The sequence below is a fragment of the Martes martes genome (assembly GCF_963455335.1).
Source record: "Martes martes genome assembly, chromosome: 1".
In the NCBI taxonomy this organism is placed as follows: domain Eukaryota; kingdom Metazoa; phylum Chordata; class Mammalia; order Carnivora; family Mustelidae; genus Martes; species Martes martes.
The window spans coordinates 67,451,908-67,470,459 of NC_137888.1; the positions used below are offsets into that span (position 1 = coordinate 67,451,908).

The 18,552-nt window shown below is 45.0% G+C and overlaps 1 protein-coding gene across 1 annotated transcript in view; it reads left to right on the forward strand.

The window, feature by feature from the left end:
- Positions 1 to 669: 669 nt before the first annotated feature.
- Positions 670 to 18,552, forward strand: part of LOC308341215 (uncharacterized protein) — a gene marked incomplete at both ends in the record, with an annotated part of 44,757 nt that continues 26,874 nt past the window's right edge. The window contains 6 exons of the mRNA XM_080800980.1: positions 670 to 849; positions 2,647 to 2,799; positions 6,357 to 6,505; positions 9,065 to 9,205; positions 9,599 to 9,744; positions 15,496 to 15,591. Of these exons, the coding sequence (XP_080657106.1) occupies positions 670 to 849; positions 2,647 to 2,799; positions 6,357 to 6,505; positions 9,065 to 9,205; positions 9,599 to 9,744; positions 15,496 to 15,591 (865 nt within the window). The remainder of the gene's footprint in view (positions 850 to 2,646; positions 2,800 to 6,356; positions 6,506 to 9,064; positions 9,206 to 9,598; positions 9,745 to 15,495; positions 15,592 to 18,552) is intronic.

Consider the following 18,552-nt stretch of genomic DNA (forward strand, 5'->3'; position numbering starts at 1 on the left):
TGAATGGATAAAGAAGATGTGGTATATATACACAATGGAATACTATGCAGCCATCAAAAACCCAAAATCTTGCCATTTTCAACGATGCGGATGGAACTAGAGGGTATTATGCTAAGTGAAATAAGTCAATTAGAGAAAGACAATTATCATATGATCTCTCTGATATCAGAAATTTGAGAGGGTATCCAAGGGTATCGCACCATTTTATTTTATTTTTTGAAATATTTTATTTATTTATTTGTCAGAGAGAGACATAGCAAGAGAGAGAGAGAGAGAACAAGCAGGGGGAGTGACAGAGAGAGAAGCAGGCTTCCCACTGAGCAGGGAGCCCAATGCAGGACTCGATCCCAGGACCCAGGGATCATGACCTGAGCTAAAGGCAGATGCCTAATGACTGAGCCACCTAGGTGCCCCTATTGCCCCATTTTAAAGAATATAAAAGAACATGGATCCATGGAAATAGAACAGTTTTACTCAATAGTATCCATCTTGATTCCCTACTCCCGTTTTAAGATACTTGAGGCACTTTAAGCGGAGAAGGGTGTCAGCAATATTTGCCAATTGTTAGTGGGGGATGTGTGATCTGCTCCTTCAAAAGACATGTGTGTATTGGGTTTCAGGGCAAGGTGCTATTTTCAGAATCCAGGTAGAATCTAACACAGTAAAACAATGTCAAGGGAAAAGGAAGGAAAACAAAAAACTAAAGGAACACCCCTGCCCATCGCTCCAATTCTTCGAAAGTTCCTGAAAACGTACGAAAAGCACTGTGCCCAGACACAGACATCTGTGTGTCCAGCCATCAAACAGGACTTGAAAACCAGCATCAACAACGAACAGATTCTCAGGAAAGTGAGTGTGTGGCCTCCTTTGCTTACTCCTCTGGGAAGTGAACTGACTAGGGTTTTGCCCCAAGGAACACAGGTCCTCAGTCATCGCTCTGTGTTCCCGCCTGCCTGCCTGAAGTCCAAAGCCTGCCCCTGGCACTGGGGCTCTGCTCAGCACTTCTCCCTCCCTGCTTCTACCTCGAATCTACCCACCCCCATCTTTTGAGCAGCCCTGCCCTTTCTTACACCACACCTGGAGTGGCCAACCAGCCCCTCCCACTCTACCTCTGGAAAGACCCACACAAAAGGACCACTTGGGGCATCTGGCAGGACATCTATGCCCAGCACTCCCACCACCCCACGGGATCCCTCCAAGGGAATGTTTGCTTCCCTTGACAGTGGTGTCCCTGTCATCAGGCCAGAACCCTCCACTCACCCATCCTTCCCCTCTCACTTGGAGCGAGATCAGCAAACACGTAATTCTAACTCCCAAAGTACAGGATTTCAGAAAAAAAAAAAAAAATCAGGTGTCATATCTTTTCTGAGATTGAATCTAGGGGTCAGTTGGGAGGGGGAAAGAAGAGAGGCCATCCCTGAAATGAAATGGTCTACTCTTGGGAAGGGGCGCCTGCTAGTCCAGAAGGTGGGGGGGAGGGGGTAGTGCTCAAACCCAAGGACAGACCGGCCTGCTCTCCAGCTTTCCTGTGGCCAGCCCAGAAAGGCAGTCTGTATTGTAATAATCAAACACCTACTGGTGTCCTAAAATGCTGAGTGCTAACCAAGAGAATAAATTAATTAGAGATGGGTGCTGAAAAATAATCATTATTCTAAGGAGACTTTGACCCAGATCCGTCCTACCCATATTTTTCCTGAAGATTTTTGGGGGATGGGAGGGTGATTACATTGTGCCCCACATAAAAAGAACCTCTGAAAGTCCTCCCTAACCACCATCCCTTTTTGCCAAACTTCCACTTTCCAAGGGAGCTGCACCTCCCTCTTCCTGTTCACCCCTTTGGACAGGAGACTTCCTCTCCTAGTCTCCTGTCCCCTCTGCCCTCCTATGTCTTTCTAATTCCTTCTCTTGTAGTTAGTTACTTGTCTGGACTCCCCCATACATCTCCCTGCTCATCCCAGGGCAAGAGCTTCTCAGAGCCATCTTTTTGTGATAAAATAATTACCACTTTATTTCTTTCTATTGTACATCTTGTAATTAGCCTCTGCCACTTAATGATAAGAGTTAATCATAAACCTTGTTCAAATTTGTAGTCCCATCAGCAAACATTTTAAATTAAATGTTTCAAATTTGTAGTCCCTTTCTAAACATTTAAAATTAAAATCACTATCAGAAATGCAAGTAACATCAGGACCCGATATATAAATACTGGTGTGAATCATAAGACCATATGGGCTGTTTATGTTGCAGGGGGGTTGCTCTGGTTGGGTCTCCATTTTGATGTTGAGCATTACTAAAGTAAGAGTCTCATGAGACAGTTATTTTTTTACTGCGTAGGATATGCTCAGATAATTTCTCTTCTGTTCTATTTCATTAAAGAAAGAGAGAAAAAAGCTGGTTACAACCTACTCAATTGATTTCTGACCCAATAATGAGTAGAAACAGGATGGAAAAATCTGTGCCCTGTAAGATTGCTTTTGTATATGGCAAGAAATTCGTAAGTTTGTATTGAATTACCACCCAGTGCACGTGCGATGCAAAGCTAATTGCCTTTTCAAATGATCTGATACTGTCTGATGACAATGCTCTTTCTCTATGCATGGACATCTCTTTATGATTCCCACCTGTACTTTTTTTCTGACACTCCAGTTTATGCTTGTAAGACCTGAAGACTCCCCAACAAGCGTCCTACCAATTTCCTTAGAACCTTTGCTCATGACAATTCGAGATGAGTGTTATATGCTGGGGAAAGAGATCTGTATCTGGAGCCTTCAACTGAGCAACCCAGAGATTGCCAGACTGGTGAGTCATGCGTTTTAGAGGTATTCCTTCAATTAAACTTAAAATTGAATATAAGCATAATAGCACGTATTCCAGCTATAGTTCATTTGGTTGTTGACTGATAGGCTCTAAGCTTTTCTTTTTTTTTTTTTTTTAAGATTTTATTTATTTATTTGTCCGAGAGAGTGAGCACAGGCAGACAGAGAGGCAGGCAGAGGCAGAGGGAGAAGCAGGCTCCCCGCTGAGCAAGGAGCCCGATGTAGGACTCGATCCCAGGACCCTGGGATCATGACCCGAGCCGAAGGCAGCCGCTTAACCAACTGAGCCACCCAGGCGTCCCTAAGCTTTCCTTTTTTAAAGAGACAATGTATCTTTTAATGAAACATTTCAAAGTTATGTAAAAGTACAAAAAAACAGGTAAAACTATAATGTTTGGTTACCAAACATTATAGTTTTACTATAGTTTTACCTGTTTTTTACTTTATAAAATGCAACATACAGTATACATTCTTTTGTGTCTCTCTTTGCCTGTACAACATTATGTTTTTATGAGTCATCATATTTTACTTTTGTATAGCTATAGTTGATGCATTTTCATTGCTATATAGTTTTTTTTCAAGATTTTATTTATTTATTTGAGAGAGGGAGAGAGAGCACAAGCAGGGGGAGGGAAAGGGACAAGCAGACTCTGCACTGAGCATGTAACCCGATGTATGGTTCCATCCCATGACCCTGAGATCATGACCTGAGCTGAAATCAAGAGTCAGACGCTTAACTGACTGAGCCACCCAGGTGCCCCTGTATCGTTTTCGACTATATGAATATACCATAATTTCTTTATCCTATAATTAAACAACAACAAAAAACAAACAACCTCATTTTGAAATGGGCAAAGGACTTAAGTAAACATTCTCCAAAGAAAGGATTCAAATAAATCATAAACACACAAAAGATGTTCAACATTGCTAATCTTTAGGGAAATGCAAATCAAAACTGCAATGAGATACTACCTCATGTCAACTAGTATGGCTACTACTATCAAAAAAAGCAGAAAATAATGTGTTGACAGGACATGGAGAAATTGGAAAACCTGTGCACTGTTGATGGGAATGTAAATTGGTGTAGCCGCTATGGAAAACAGGATGGTAGTTCCTTAAAAAATTAAAAATGGAATTACCATATGATTCAGCAATTCCCACTTCTGGACTTCTACCCCAAAGAATTGAAAGCTAGATCTCAAAGAGATATTTGTACACTCATCTTCATGGTAGCATTATTCACAATAGCCAAAGGTGGAAGCAATCCAAATGTCCACTAACAGATGAGTAGAAAACAAAATGTTGGATATACATACAATAGAATATTATTCAGCCTTTAACAGGAAGGAAGTTGTGACACATGCTACATGTAGGAACCCTGAGGAACTTATGCTAAGTAAGATAAGTCAGTCACAAAAGGAAAAATACTATATCATTGTATTATAGGAAGTACCTAGAGTAGTTAAGATTCATAGAGAAAGAAAATAAAATGGCGGTTGCCAGATGTTGTGGGGGAGGGGAGAATGGGAGTTATTTTTTAATGGGTACAGAGTCTGAGTTTTATAAGATGAAAAAAGTTCTGGAGATAGATGGTGTTGAGGGTTGTACAACAACAGTGTGAATGTCTTTAATGCCACTGAACTGTACCCCAGAAATGGTTAAGATGGTAAATTTTATCTGTGTATTTGACCACAATTCAAAATAAAATTTTAAAAGGGTATCTTTAATGCATAACCAGAATTTGTAGTTGTTTTTATTGAAAGTGTCAGTCCAGGGACCCAATCTATTTAAGCAGGCCATAGAATGCTGTCCGTGCACGTCAACAGTGATCCTTAGCAGTTCTTTAAAATGTAGCCCTCTTGGTCACCTGGAGGCCATTGAGGAATTCTGTGGTCGATGGCTGTGGTCTTGCCCACACGGGCCTAGTGCCCCAGGAGTGACACTGAAAACCACTGGTTGAGACCGTCAGGACCTGGGTCGAGAGCCTGTTTTGCACAGACCAGTGTTACCACAGAGTGACATCCCATACTGCTGCCTCTGTCAGAAACACAGCTTGCGAAATCCAACCCAGCACTTAAGCTAGGTGTTTTCTCATAAAAGAGACCTCAAACGCCAGCTCTGTAGTTAAGGCTGCAAGGGCTCTTATATTCTCAGCCAAACTATAATTTGGAACCCTATCTCTGGCCAACATGTCATTGCCTCAGGAAACTCTAAATCCTTCCAACCCCACCAAAGCCTCTTTTAGGTTTAAATTCTGAACTGAAGAAATCCTTAGGTTGTGGTGATTCTCACTGCTAAAAGGTGGCCTTTGTGATTTGTAGCTTTAAATATCTCCCTCTGTCAGGTAGGGATTTAGCTGTCACTGGGATCCTTTGTTACCACAAGAAATGTCTTTGCCATAGGCCCCTCTGTTCAGGAGACTGAGAGACCTTGACATGGTTCCAAATGTTCATGTGTTGCCCCCAGTCCCGTGGCTTCACCATGAGAGACATCTTGTTGCTAAATTTCCATGGTCTAGCTCTTTTTTTTTTTTTTTTTAAAGATTTTATTTTAGCGAGATTGAGAGAGAGTTTGAGCACGGGAAGGGACAGAGAGAGGAGGAGAGAAGCAGATTCCCTGCTGAGCACAGAGTTCGACATGGGGCTCCATCCCAGGACCCTGAGACCATGGCCCCGAGACCATGACGTGAGCTAAAATCAAGAGTCCAACACTTAACCAACTAAGCCACCCAGGCGCCCCTGTGTGGTGTAATTCTGAGGAGACCTCTAAATCCTAATACCAGTAACAATGAATACTTAGGAGGTAATCTGACTATTATAATTTTTGCCTAGTTATACAAAGGTTGGCATGGTGGTACTTCCCTATTGAAAGGAATAACCCTAGGAGGACAAATCTGTGGGTTAGAATATCAACATCTGTATTAGTCTGCTGGGACTACCATAACCACAGGTTGCACGGCTTAAACAACAGAAACTCATTTCCTCATAGTTATGAAGGCCTAGAAGTCTGAGCTCAAGGTGTCAGCAGGGTTGGTGACTTCTGAGGCCGCTCTTCTTGGCTTGTAAATGGCCACCTTTCCCCTGTATTTTCACGGTGTCTTTCCCCTGTACATATCTGTGTCCAGATTTCCTTCTTATAAGAAAGCCAGTCCTACTGGTTTAGGACCCACCCTGAAGACCTTATTTTAACTTAGGTAGCTCTTTGAAGACCCTGTTTCCAAATACAGTCACATTCTGAGGTTAGGACTTCAACGTATGAATGGGGGGAGGGGGGGACACAATTCAGCCCCCAATGACAGAGAAAGTTGAGCTGCAGTATATCTCATCTCATCACAAAGCTTAGTGTTTCCCATTTAATTCTTCACATTGCCTTTTAAAGGGCAGTTATTTTATTTTCATGCCACTTTCTCCTTGGGGGAATTAGAAAGTTGTCTTAAAGGCGAACTGTTGAGGTAATGAACATAATGGGCTTTTGGGTTACATGAAAACACAGAGCACGTTGTCTCCCGTGCGTGAGCTCAGTTTCACCTCGCGTTCCTAGGCTTCTCTTCTGGAGCTGAAGGGGAGTGCCGCCTGCCCCTTTACCAGCCTGGAGCTTACTGACTGCAGGATGGATCTGTGGTCTCTCTGGAGACTCGGGAGGGCTCTGCCACACAGCCATCTGCGTTCTCTCATCCTCGATTACAGCAGGTGAGGCTGGAATGCGGGCTTCCTTCAGGGCTCTGCTGCTGTTCCGCTGAGGGAGGCAAAGGCAGGGAGGGTAGTGGCCTGGTTCCTTGTGCCTCATCTGGTCATCGCTGGAAGCGGATACTCCAAAACCTCCTTAGAGCTAATGTTCCTGAGTAAATGTCAGGGTTCTCAAAAAGAGGCTTTATTCATTCATTTTTCCTTTCTTCCTCCCTCTCTCCCTCCTACCCCTCCTTCCTCCTTCCTTACTTTCCTTTTATTCATTTATTCTGTCAACAAATATTTGTTGACGGCCTGTTTGTGCAAGACACTGTGCTCTTCACTAAGGACGATACAAATACATATAAGGCAGTGGCCCTGAGCAAGGAAGTCCTCGGGATAGTAGAGAGGGCTATGTGGAACGTGCTCTAGGTTACATGCAATGCAAGGTAGAAAGCCTTGGTGTCAGGCCGCCTGGGTGGCTCAGTGGGTTGAGCCTCTGCCTTCGGCTCAGGTCATGATCTCAGGGTTCTGGGATCGAGCCCCGCATCGGGCTCTCTGCTCAGCTGGGAGCCTGCTTCCCCCCCCACCCCCCGCCTGCCTCTCTGCCTACTTGTGATCTCTGTCTGTCAAATAAAATAAAATCTTAAAAAAAAAAAAGAAAGCCTTGGCGTCATAAAAAATGTCCATATAGATTTTAGTGGTGGTTTGGATAAGGGGAACCATGACCCCATTCAGGACAGGCCATTATTCACCAGGAGTGGAGGTGGGAGGAAAGGTGTGGGGCTAGGGAACTAAAGGGCCCAGTCTTATGATTTGCTGCAGCAGCAGGCTGTCAGGGGAGGGTCAGGGGGTAATAATAATAATAATGATAATACCAGCTAATTGTTATCGAGTGCTAACTGGGTGCCAAGCACAGTGCACAGTTTATGTCATTGACTCTCCCAACAGCAGAGAGATATGTATCATTACGTATGAATGTAGGATATATAATGACAGGTATGTACCATTTCTATCCCTTGACTCTGTACAGATGAGGAAAGACTCAGGGCGATTAACTGGCTTATTCAAGGCCATTCAGCTATTAGGGATGGAGGCTGGTTGTGAATCCAGCCGCCTCAATCCGAGCCCACTTCTGATCTGTGATACTAGATTGCTGGGGGGTCTTATAGTGTGCCATCCATAAATAATTTCAACCTGCTTATGTGGTGTGGGATTAGGGATTAGGGCCCTGGTGGTGACAAGTCTATCCACAAAAGCTGGGGAGAGGGACTATCTCTGGAGTTTCTCCATGTTTCTGAGACACTTGGGGGAGCCTCAGTCAGGGTTTCCTAACACAGGACAGCAGAAGGCCAGTGTCCTCAGGACACCCAGTAGTGACGGAGGATCAGTCTGGGAGTCTCCCAGCTTCCCACACCGCACTGGGCAGAACTAGCCCCCCTGCTGAGACGCTTCTGGACTCCAGCTCCTGCACTGGACCCAGAGACCTGCACTGGCAGGGAAGACAGAAGGGAGAAAAAAGGAATCCCCAATGTTAGGAAACAGCTTATTTTATTCATCTGGCAGGGGCAGGGAGAGAGGAAGGGTGGAAGGAGAGGGAGAGAGTCTCCAGCAGACGTCATGCGGAGCCCAGAGCCCAATGTGGGGCTCCATCCCAGGACCCTGAGATCATGACCTGAGCTGAAGGCAGAGGCCTAACCCACTGAGCCACCCAGTGCCCCAAAACAGCCTATTTTCATTGTCAGTTGAAATCTGGCTATTGCCGAGACACCGTTAGTATCAGGGTTGGGTGGTCGGGAATCACCACTGAGACCTCAGCACTGGTAAAACTGTAGGTTCTTGGCCTCTGGGGACTTCCCTCTGGTTTTCTCTGGGAGGCTCTGCAGCCCACCAGGCAGGATTCCCTTCTTTCTCATATGCAGCTGCCTCCCGACACCCACCACAGTAGCTGCCTTCTGTAACTACCTGTTGGATGAACTAGTAAATTGAAGAAGTCATTTCTGTTAATACGATGCACCTCATTTGAAAGTTCAGACACTGACATTCCAAATGCGCGGAAGATGTCCCTCTACCTCATTGTTGCTCAGTTTCCTGACCTAACGCCTGTACCCAGAGGCTGCGTGGGCGTGATGCCCGTGACTGCTCTTTGCAAAGTCGAAGAACTAGGTGAGAAGGTGAGGGGCAGAACAGGGCCAGGAAGGAGGGCCAAGAGATTGAATTTTCCCAGACCCTACTCTCTCCTTACACAGCTCCTGCTTCTGGGGTCTTCCCAGACCCCTTCATCCCTGCCAGCTCGGCAGTCTCTCCTGTCTTCCTGATCCAGGTCTCGCTCTCTATCTGGTCCCTTGAATGGGTACTTCAAACCGTGCCCTGCTCCATTCCCCCGGGAAGCAGACTCTGGGTTCCCCTTCCTCCACATGCAGGCTACCCCCGCCCCCAGTCCCCTAGCTCACCCCCTTAACCCTGGCCGTAGAAACCCAAAGTAAAGATCCCGTAAAATCTGTTCGGCCATAGGGAGTCCCTTAAAATGAATTATCCAACAGGTGACATAGTCACTTATTTGTTGCCATCATTTCTTTCTAGATTTGGAAAGGAAGAAGTTGAGAGTCTTTTCTCAGGCCTGGAGAACAACCAGAGGCTTCAAGCCCTCAGTCTGCGCTACTGTGGTCTGGGGCCACAGAGCGGACCCCGGCTGGGTACCATCATATGCCAGACCGCCATCAGGTGAGACGCACCCCCTGCCCGCCTTCCACCTTCTGTGTCCAGTTACGTAACCAGCTTAGTTACAAAATCCACTAACCCACCAATTCCCCCCAGCTTTTCACTATGTTTGTAGTCTTCTTTTTCTACCCTCCAGTTATTTTTGTTTTCTTTTTCTTAATGATAAGAGAAAGATCCTTTAGTTACACTTGAGAATCAAGGGTATTGTGCTATAGGCATGTTTTGGGCCCTCTGACATGGTCCCTAGGTCTGTTTTTTACAATGTGGTCTACTATCTATTATGATTATTTACTATTTTATAACTAGGTCTAGTATTTTATGAGGTGAAGACCCCAAAGCCACATTTGCAGAGGTAAAAATAACATCAAATAACCAGTGTATTTCACCCCTCCCCAGTGAGCTGCACCTTGACGGCAATTTCTTACAATGTTCTGGAGCTCTGGCTCTCCTCAGGCCCATCGCAGAGTATGCAGCGATGCAGGGGAGAGAGCAGCCAGACACAGCCCCACCAGACCCCGGGAGTCCCCCTCATCAGCTGCAGGGTGAGTGCTGGGGACCTGGACCCTCCACTCTTTGGGACTACCTAAAAGAAGGAAACTGCTTTGCAATTGAAAGTGACCTTCCTAGGGGGCCTGGGTGGCTCAGTGGGTTAAAGCCTCTGCCTTTGGCTCAGGTCATGATCCCAGGGTCCTGGGATCGAGCCCCGAGTTGGGCTCTCTGCTCAGCGGGGAGCCTGCTTCCCTTCCTCTCTCTCTGCCTGCCTCTCTGTCTACTTGTAATCTCTGTCAAATAATAAATAAAATCTTAAAAAAAAAAAAAACCTGACCTTCCTAGTGGTCAGTGGAAATTCTTCTTCCTGAGTCTGAATGAGAGCAGAATAATGGGCCCCCAGCAATGTCTTTGTCCTAATCCTCAGAAATGGTGATTATGTTACCTCACGTGGCAAAAGGGACTGTGCAGATATGATAACATTAAGGGCCTTGAGACGGGGGTTTATCCTGGATTCTCTGGGTGGGTCCACTGTCATCACAGCGTCTTTGCGAAGAGACTTTTGCAAGAGATGTGACCGTGGAAGGAGAGGTTGGAGTGATGGGAGGTAGGGGCCAGCAGCCAGCCAAGGAATGTAGGTGGCCTCGAGGAGCTGGAAAGGGCAGGGCAAGGAATTCTTCCCCAGAGACACTAAAAGACACACAGTCCACCAAGGCCTTGACTGTGAGTCCCATGTTGGACTTGGGACCTCCAGATCTGTAAGGTCATAGACTTTACTGTTTTAAGCCATTAAGTTTACCATCATTTGTTCTAGCTGCAGTGGGGAACTAGTACGGCATGTTAATCACAACTCTTCGGTTCAGAGTGAGAGCCACCCAGGCAGAATTCAAGGTAAACAGGGGCTTATTGGCTCACATAACTGAGTTGTCCACAGCTGTCTTCAGAGATAGCTGAACTGAGGGGCTCATACGATGTCATCAGAAGACCCCAAGTTTGCTGCTTTTGACTCAACCTCTCTTCCGAGTGCGGGCCTTCTATCCCAGTGTGGTCAGCTTTTCTCCAGGCAGGAAAGAGCAGTTGACACATCTGCCAGCTGTCCCAGAGCTCTAACATCATGACTTATTATCAGCCAGAAAGTATGAGCCTCTGTCTTCCAGTGACTGTGGGTCACATCCCCTGGGGAGGCTCTCACTGGCCCCCCTGGGTCACATACATACCTTGGACCAGTCCCTACAGCACAGGGTGTGCTAAGGTGTAATTGGCCAGGACTGATCACATAGCCACCGGGGGGAGAGGGGGAATATTCTGTTGGGCAGCCAAACCAGAACCCTGCAATTTGCCGGGGAGCAGAGTGGCGGTCCGTCCAAGAAGCAGGCCGATGAGGAGGACAGTACAGGACAGACAAGAACAACAGGTGCTTACTCCCTTATAGAAGCCTGATGATTTCTTTTAATAGATCCCTAATACACATGTTCATGACCCATTTGAAAGCTGACTACTTTGAATCATTGTTAACAGAAACTATAGCAAGTGGCTAACAGCACAGACTTAGAATCAGGTCTGGGTTCAAATTCTACCCCAGCTGTGATTAGTTTGGGCAAATTATCAAACTGATCTAACTTTAGCTTCTTCAGCTACAAAATAAACATAACTACCTCAGAGTGTTCAGTGAGGAGGAAGTGGTGTAATGTGATGCAGTTAGCATGAAGCCTGGCATGTAGTAAGTACTTGAGGGACACTAATTATCATCGTTACTGTCATCATTATTATCATAACAACCTTTTTCTGGGAGAGTAAACTTGAGACATGTTGGTGAACACAGTCGCTCTACTTGCTGGAAAAAAATGAAAATAAAGAGCTCGAGGCTAATGTGCAGCATGGGGACCACCTTTAAATATACTGTATTGTATATTTGGAAGTTGCATTAAGGTGCCTGGCTGGCTCAGTCGGTGGAGTGTGCGACTCTTAATCTCAGGGGTTGTAAATTTGAGCCCTACGTTGGGTGGAGGGATTACTTAAAAAATAAAATCTTAAAAAGAACAAGTTGCCAAGAGAGTAGATCTTAAAAGGTCTTATCACAAGAAACAAAATTTGTGACCATGTGTTGTGATAGGCGTTAACTAACCATGGTGAACATTGCACAATATATACAAATACAAAGTCAGTATGTCGTACACCTGAAAATAATAGAATGTTACATGTTAATTTTATCTCAATTAGAAAAAGGGTTCAATGATTTGCACTATTAAAAAAAAGAGCTGAAGTCAAGGCTACTTTGTGGAAGTGAGTACAAAGAACTTATAACTATGAGAGATTCATAAATACAATAGTTATCCTCCCTTTAGGAACTTTCCTGGTATCAGAATTCTATAGGTTATTTGTTGAATTTGACATTTCAGTCAACTCAATAAATATACAAAAGGAAGCTGGAAAACAATGTTTGCTATCCAAATATGACTTTCCCTCCGCTATTTTTACAAGACTGGCGCCAGGGTCCTATTTATGAGGTCCTATTTTGTAATTTCAGGACCGAAATAACCAAGTAAATCTGTGTCTTTTAAGAAAAATAATTGAATGTGTGTGCACACACGCATACTCCCTCTCTCAAATAAATAAATCTTAAAAAAAAGAAAAGAAAAGAAAAGAAAAAAAGAATTGGCAATATAAAAGCACTGTCTCAAGGGACTGGTATGGGGCAGGCAGGCCCAGGTGTGAGGTGTGGGATTGGAAAGGCAAAGAAGGGACAGGGCGTGGGGAGGAAACGTGGAGGTCTCCTAGTCTGGTTGTTCTATCCAGGGGGGTTCTGCCCAAAGGAGCATGAAGGCTTGATTTGAAGGGTTCTGGATTTGTTTTCCCAGAGAGCCAAACAAGCGAGAGGCAGAGCTGACCTCCGGGAGCGCCTGCTCTGTCATCCTTCACCACAGCCTGGAACAGGGTCGAAGCTGCCCCAGTTGGGCTGGGCCCTGTGGTCAGTGGTCAGCTCGCAGAACCTCTCTGAAGTTCTCTCATTATTCATTCGCTCGAACCTTGATTTTTAGGGAGGTCAGCTGGTACATTTTAGCTCTTCTGCATCCTTTTGGGTAACTGTATTCGTCTGCGCTGGCTGCTGTAACAAAATAACACAGGCTGGGCAGCTTAAACAGATTCATTTTTGCCCGGTTTTGGGAGCCCCAAGCGCCAGATCAGAGTGCCCGCGGGGTCTGTTCCTGGTGAGAGCTCTCTCCCTGGCCTGCAGAGGGCGCCCTCGTGCTGTGTCTTCATGTGGCCTTTCCCAGGTGTGTGTCAGCAGAGGGCTAGCGAGGCAGAGCTTTCTAGCATCTCTCCAGTTAGAACACTAACCCAATCTGATCATTTAATCTTCATGACTTCCTTAGGGTCCCCATCTCTATGGCCACACTGGGGACCCAACATAGGAATGTTTGGGGACTACAAACACAAAGTCCATACCAGTAACATCCATACCTGCCCAGAGCACAAGTACTTTGTATTTCAGAGCTGAGTGGATAGACCTCTGCTCAGGCACATTTCGTTTCCCCATCTTGATTTCACTTCTTAGCCAGTTCATTCATAAATGAACAAAAGAAGCACAGGAGGCAAAATAATAATAATAATGGAATATTTTCAGCCCTCTTCTGGTCACAGGTGAGTCTTGAACAGCCCTGCCACCCCCAAAATGTGACTCTTGAACAAAGGAACTTGACCCGCCATCCACACCGATCTGTGCTCAGCCTGCCCAACCCCTGGACCATGCCTGGTCCCTGTCCTTTGCAGCTCTTGTCATGCAGCAGGGGTACTAGGGACTGAATATTGTGCCCCACTCCCAATTCATATGTTGAAGTTCTAATCCCCAAGGTGATGGTTTAGGAGGTGGGGCCTTTGGAGGTCATTAGGTGATGAGGGCAGAGCCCTTCCAAACAGGATTAGTGCTCTCATAAAAGAGAGCCCAGAGAGCTCCCTCACCCTTTCTGCCATGTGAGGTTATGACAGGAAGATGGCCAGTTGTGAATCAGGAAGAGGCTCTCACCGCACTCCAGATCCTCTGGTGTCTGGATCTCGAACTTCCCTAGAGCTGTGAGGAGTGAATGTTTGTTGTTCAGAAGCCACCTGGCCTATGGTATTCTGTTCTAGCCGCCCAAATGCACTAAGACACAGAGTATGTGAAAACCTAGGGCAGGCGGGTGTGTGTTCGAGGAAGTGTGGATTATTTTAAAGAAATGCCCAGATTCTGAACTTTCATAAGGACCGAGTACTCCTGGTTAATATCCTGAGTCACAGTCATTCCACTTTGCAAAAGAAAGGGATGCTTCTTTTCACATGCAGTATCAGAGCAGACATTGTCTTCCCTTGGGTACAGAAATGGAGACAATTCAAAATATTAGTGGAAGTGTTAAAGAAAAGGAATGACTCTGATAACTCAGTGACATGCCGGTTTTTAGCTATCATGGGGCTTCCGATTTTTGGTTTTAAGAAAATTGAAAGAGGGTTTAATTGAGTTATCAACCAACAGATCCTTCTAAATCTTTTTTATTTTGATCCACCACTGTGTGACTTAAAAAAAAAAAACTTTTTAAAAAAGATTTTATTTATTTATTTGACAGAGATCACAAGTAGGCAGAGAGGCAGGCAGAGAGAGAGGGGAGAAGCAGGCTCCCTGCTGAGCAGAGAGCCTGATGCGGGGCTCAATCCCAGGACCCTGAGATGATGACCTGAGCTGAAGGCAGAGGCTTAACCCACTGAGCCACCCAGGCACCCCACCACAATGTGATTTTTAGCCTATCACACAGAAGTTCAAAGAATTTAATCATACCGCTGTGATAAAACTCCTTCTAGGATTACCCAGTTAAATTTGAATTTTAGATGATTATTATAAATACGTTTCATGCAGTGTTTGGGATATACTTAACTAATTATTCTTTGTTTACTTGACATTTAAATTCAACTTGATGTCCTGTATGTGTGGGGGACAAGGCGGGCTAAGTTTGACAACCCTATTCTATCCCCATCTGTATGAACAAGATTTCTCAGCACTCAGAACTATAACAGAGGAGAGCACGCGGGGCAGAGGGAACAGCCCGCACCAAGGCCCCAAGTCCTATCCACAAGCAGCAGCAGGGTACCTGGGTGCTGATAGGGATAAGGGCTCTAGGGCTTGTTAGCAACGAAGGAGCAGGAGTTAGGACTTAATTTAGGTTTGAGAAGGACCCCTCGATCTGTGTAGCAAACAGAATGGGTGGGGGTGGCAGGCAGGGAGGCCCATTGGGAGGCTCTTGTCATCCAGTGGGAGGTGATGGTGGGAGGTGAGAGGGGTCTACCTAAGTGGCAGAGGAAGTCAAGTTCCACATCTGTCCCATTTCCTGATGCTTGGGATGTGGGGCACACGAGAAAGGAAAGAAAAGGAAAGGTCTAGAATGACTCTAGAATAACATACTAAGATTTTTTAAAAATATGCCAAAAATGTGTCTGCTACATTCTTACAAATCTGAGAGATCTGGAGCCACTTTTTATAGAGGGCAGCTGTGGAATGAAGAGCATTTACATGAGGCCTTTAGGATGATACTTGGGGCCTACTTGGTTGAATGTTCTCCTTAAGCCTTTGAAGAGAGAGCAGCATGAAAAAGACAGGACTGAACCGAAGCGAAGGGGATTTGACAATCGGTTGGTCGGATAATCCTCTTACGAGAAACATCTCTGTCCCAAGTGTACATAAACTGAAGGAAATAATCAATAGTGAAGTGCGTTAAAAACCCATTCATACAACTTGGAACAGGCTTTTTTTCCCCCCTATCTTTTTCTTTTCCACACAGCCAAACAGAGGGACAGTTCAGCTTTGAACCAGATTACAGAGTCTCCTGGAACTCTAACACAGAAAACTACTTCAGGGAAGGAGAGGAGGAAAAAAGGTATGTGGTTGTTGATTCAACTATCCCTTTGTCTTCCTTCATCTGTAAATCCCTTCCACCTTTCATGCACTGTTAGTTCCCACTACTCCAGTAATTACCCCAAACAGAAAAACTCCTGTGGAGAGAAAGAAGACCTGGTGTCTTATGGTTTCCTATAAACCAAACAGAGCAGCTTAGCCATATCCACCAGAGGGATTTGTCTTCGGCACATTCAGCAAGCCAAAATCGATTCTGGGGTGTGGGCTGATTTGGGAATGTCTCTGCATTAAAGAGCCAGCTGGACCTACTAAATTCTGTTTGGAGACTTCTCTCCTACCCTCACTGCTCAGAATCAGAAACAGAGTCTGTCAGAGGCAGTTTTAAGAAATCACCAACTCCAAAATGTCTGAGCAGGATTAAATGAAACAAGAAGCTATCCAAGTATATATATATATATATATATATACACACACACACACACATATATACATTGGGGGTAGAGAGTAGGTACATAAATTAAATATATATATATACACACACACACACACATATATGTGTGATGGAGCTCTTTACCTTTTGCCTTTTTCTTCCTCAATTTTAATCTGTTTTCGTGTGGTGTGGTCTTTTTCCTGCCCTTCAATTAACCTTGTCTCTCTGTGAAATCTCTCTGAATTAGAGAAATACAGATTCCTGTGGGCTAAAAAGCCAACTGAAAATGTAAAGGGAGACAATTTATCAGGCCTGACTCTGTTGTCTGGTATAAATACAGTCTTTCCACTGGATAGTGCTAGTAGATTTCGGAAAATCTACCAAAAGAGAAAGATAGGAAAAGAAAAACCAGTTTAGGTTATCATTTGTTTTAGACAGTTACGGTTTGGGGATATTGTCAACCAAAAATCCTTTCAGAGGAGTCGGTAGGGATTCCTGTGCGGTTAAGGATGGTCAGTGTCTCCAAGGCAGGTGGCCGTCCCGGGGACAGTGCTTATAATGGGCCAGATGACACCTGAGGGCAGAGGACTGCTGGGTCACTAATTCTGACTCTGTATCGAGACCTAACAGCAAGTGCTTAACTAGGACAAACGCTGAATGTGTGCGTCCCTCTGTGTGGTTAACTTGACATTGCAAGAAACCCAAAAGGGCCCAATCGGTCTGGGAGCTTCAAGGCTCCTCAAGGCTAGAGAAAAGCTCTGGACACTTCTATCTGTTGAGTCTCCCTGATTAAAAAAAAAAAAGTTTTAAATTAATGAATGGTAAAGAAGGCTAAAGAAATTGGTTAATACTTTAAAGTCTTTATGTTTTGTTTTTAAAGATTTTATTTATTTATTTGACAGACAGAGATCACAAGTAGGCAGAGAGGCAGGCAGAGAGAGAGGAAGGGAAGCAGGCTCCCCGCTGAGCAGAGAGTCCGATGCGGGGCTCGATTCCAGGACCCTGGGATCATGACCTGAGCCGAAGGCAGAGGCTTTAACCCACTGGAGCCACCCAGGTGCTCCTAAAGTCTTTATATTTAAGAAGCTAACGCTTCTCATACATATAAAAACACAATGCATGCGTAACTTCAGTAGGCGATGACAGAGTCTGAATGTAGTCGTGAATGACCCCACCTGTGTGCCACCCCCCATCCCAAACCTCCAAACCCCCACACCCCCGTGTAGGCCCTGGAGGAGTTAAACCCCCATGGAAGGTAGGTAGTTTGAGGGAAAAGTCAAAAAGAGGACAATACAACTGTTCATCCTTCACCTTTTAAATAAGAGCCATGTTGAGGGCCAGGTCACAATAATACCTTTCAGCTGTTAAAATCTGGCACAAAAACATCAGGCTTGCCTCTTTTGACCTTAAACAACAGAAATACATTGTGTCATAGTCCTGGACCCTGGAAGTCAAGATCAAGATGTTGGCAGGGCTGGTTCCTTCTGGAGGTTCGGAGGGACAGTCTGTTCCTTGCCTCTCTCCTAGCTTCTGGTGGTTTGCTGGCAATCTGGTGTTTCCTGGCTTAAAGATTCATCACCCTGACCTTTGCCTTCATGTTCCCCAGGCGTTCTCCCTGTGTGTGTCTGTGTCCAATTTTGCCCTTTTTATAGGGACATCAGTCATACTGGATCTGGGGCCCAGTCTAATCTAGTATGACCTCATCTTAACTAATCACATGTGCCATGACCTTATTTCCAAATAAGGTCACATTCGGAGGGCGTGAGAGTCAGGACTTCAACACAGGAATTTTGGGAGGGAACACAACTGAACTCATAACAAGGGGGCCCAGAATGTAGTTTATAAACAGGAAGCACACCTAAGAAAATAAATAGCCACACAAGGCAGCATCTGCCAACGGCCAAACACGGACCCTAGATTCTGAGAAAGGCATTCTTACCTCTGGGATGGAACTGGGAATGGAACTGGAATGAGCTTTAAATAGATGTGTGGAAAGAAAGGACTTATAGGTGGAAGGATTTAAGAGGGGAGAGATGGTTTAACAATGCAAGCCCATAAGCCTACAAAGTTTAGCTGGAATCAGAGGATGTGGGAGGGTAAGCCTGGCAAAAGGGTGGGTCACATTGAGGAAGACTTTGCAAGTCAGGCAAGAGTTGGCACTTAATCCGATAGACAGTGGGATCTGTTGAAGTCTTCTGTCTCCCCAGGATCCTGTGCCTGGAGTCTATAGGAAAAGCCTGTATCTAATACACATTTATCTTATAGCTTATTGTCAGAGCAGACCATTTTCATGCTTTCCAGAATTCATAAAGCAGGTAAAACAAACAAACAAACAAAAAAAAAACCCAGCTTCCCATACTAGATAATTACTTTCAACCGTCATAAGTTGTTTGGTTGTGGGGTGAGTTTGGTCTTTGGTAGAAGAGTTCTACTTGTTTCAAAATAAAGAGTCAGATTGAGCTGATTCATATCAATCTCTTGAGGGTGGAGTCCAGATGGTTTCCATTTGGTCCCAACTGGAAACAGCCAAACTATTTTTATGCTTGTCCCTTT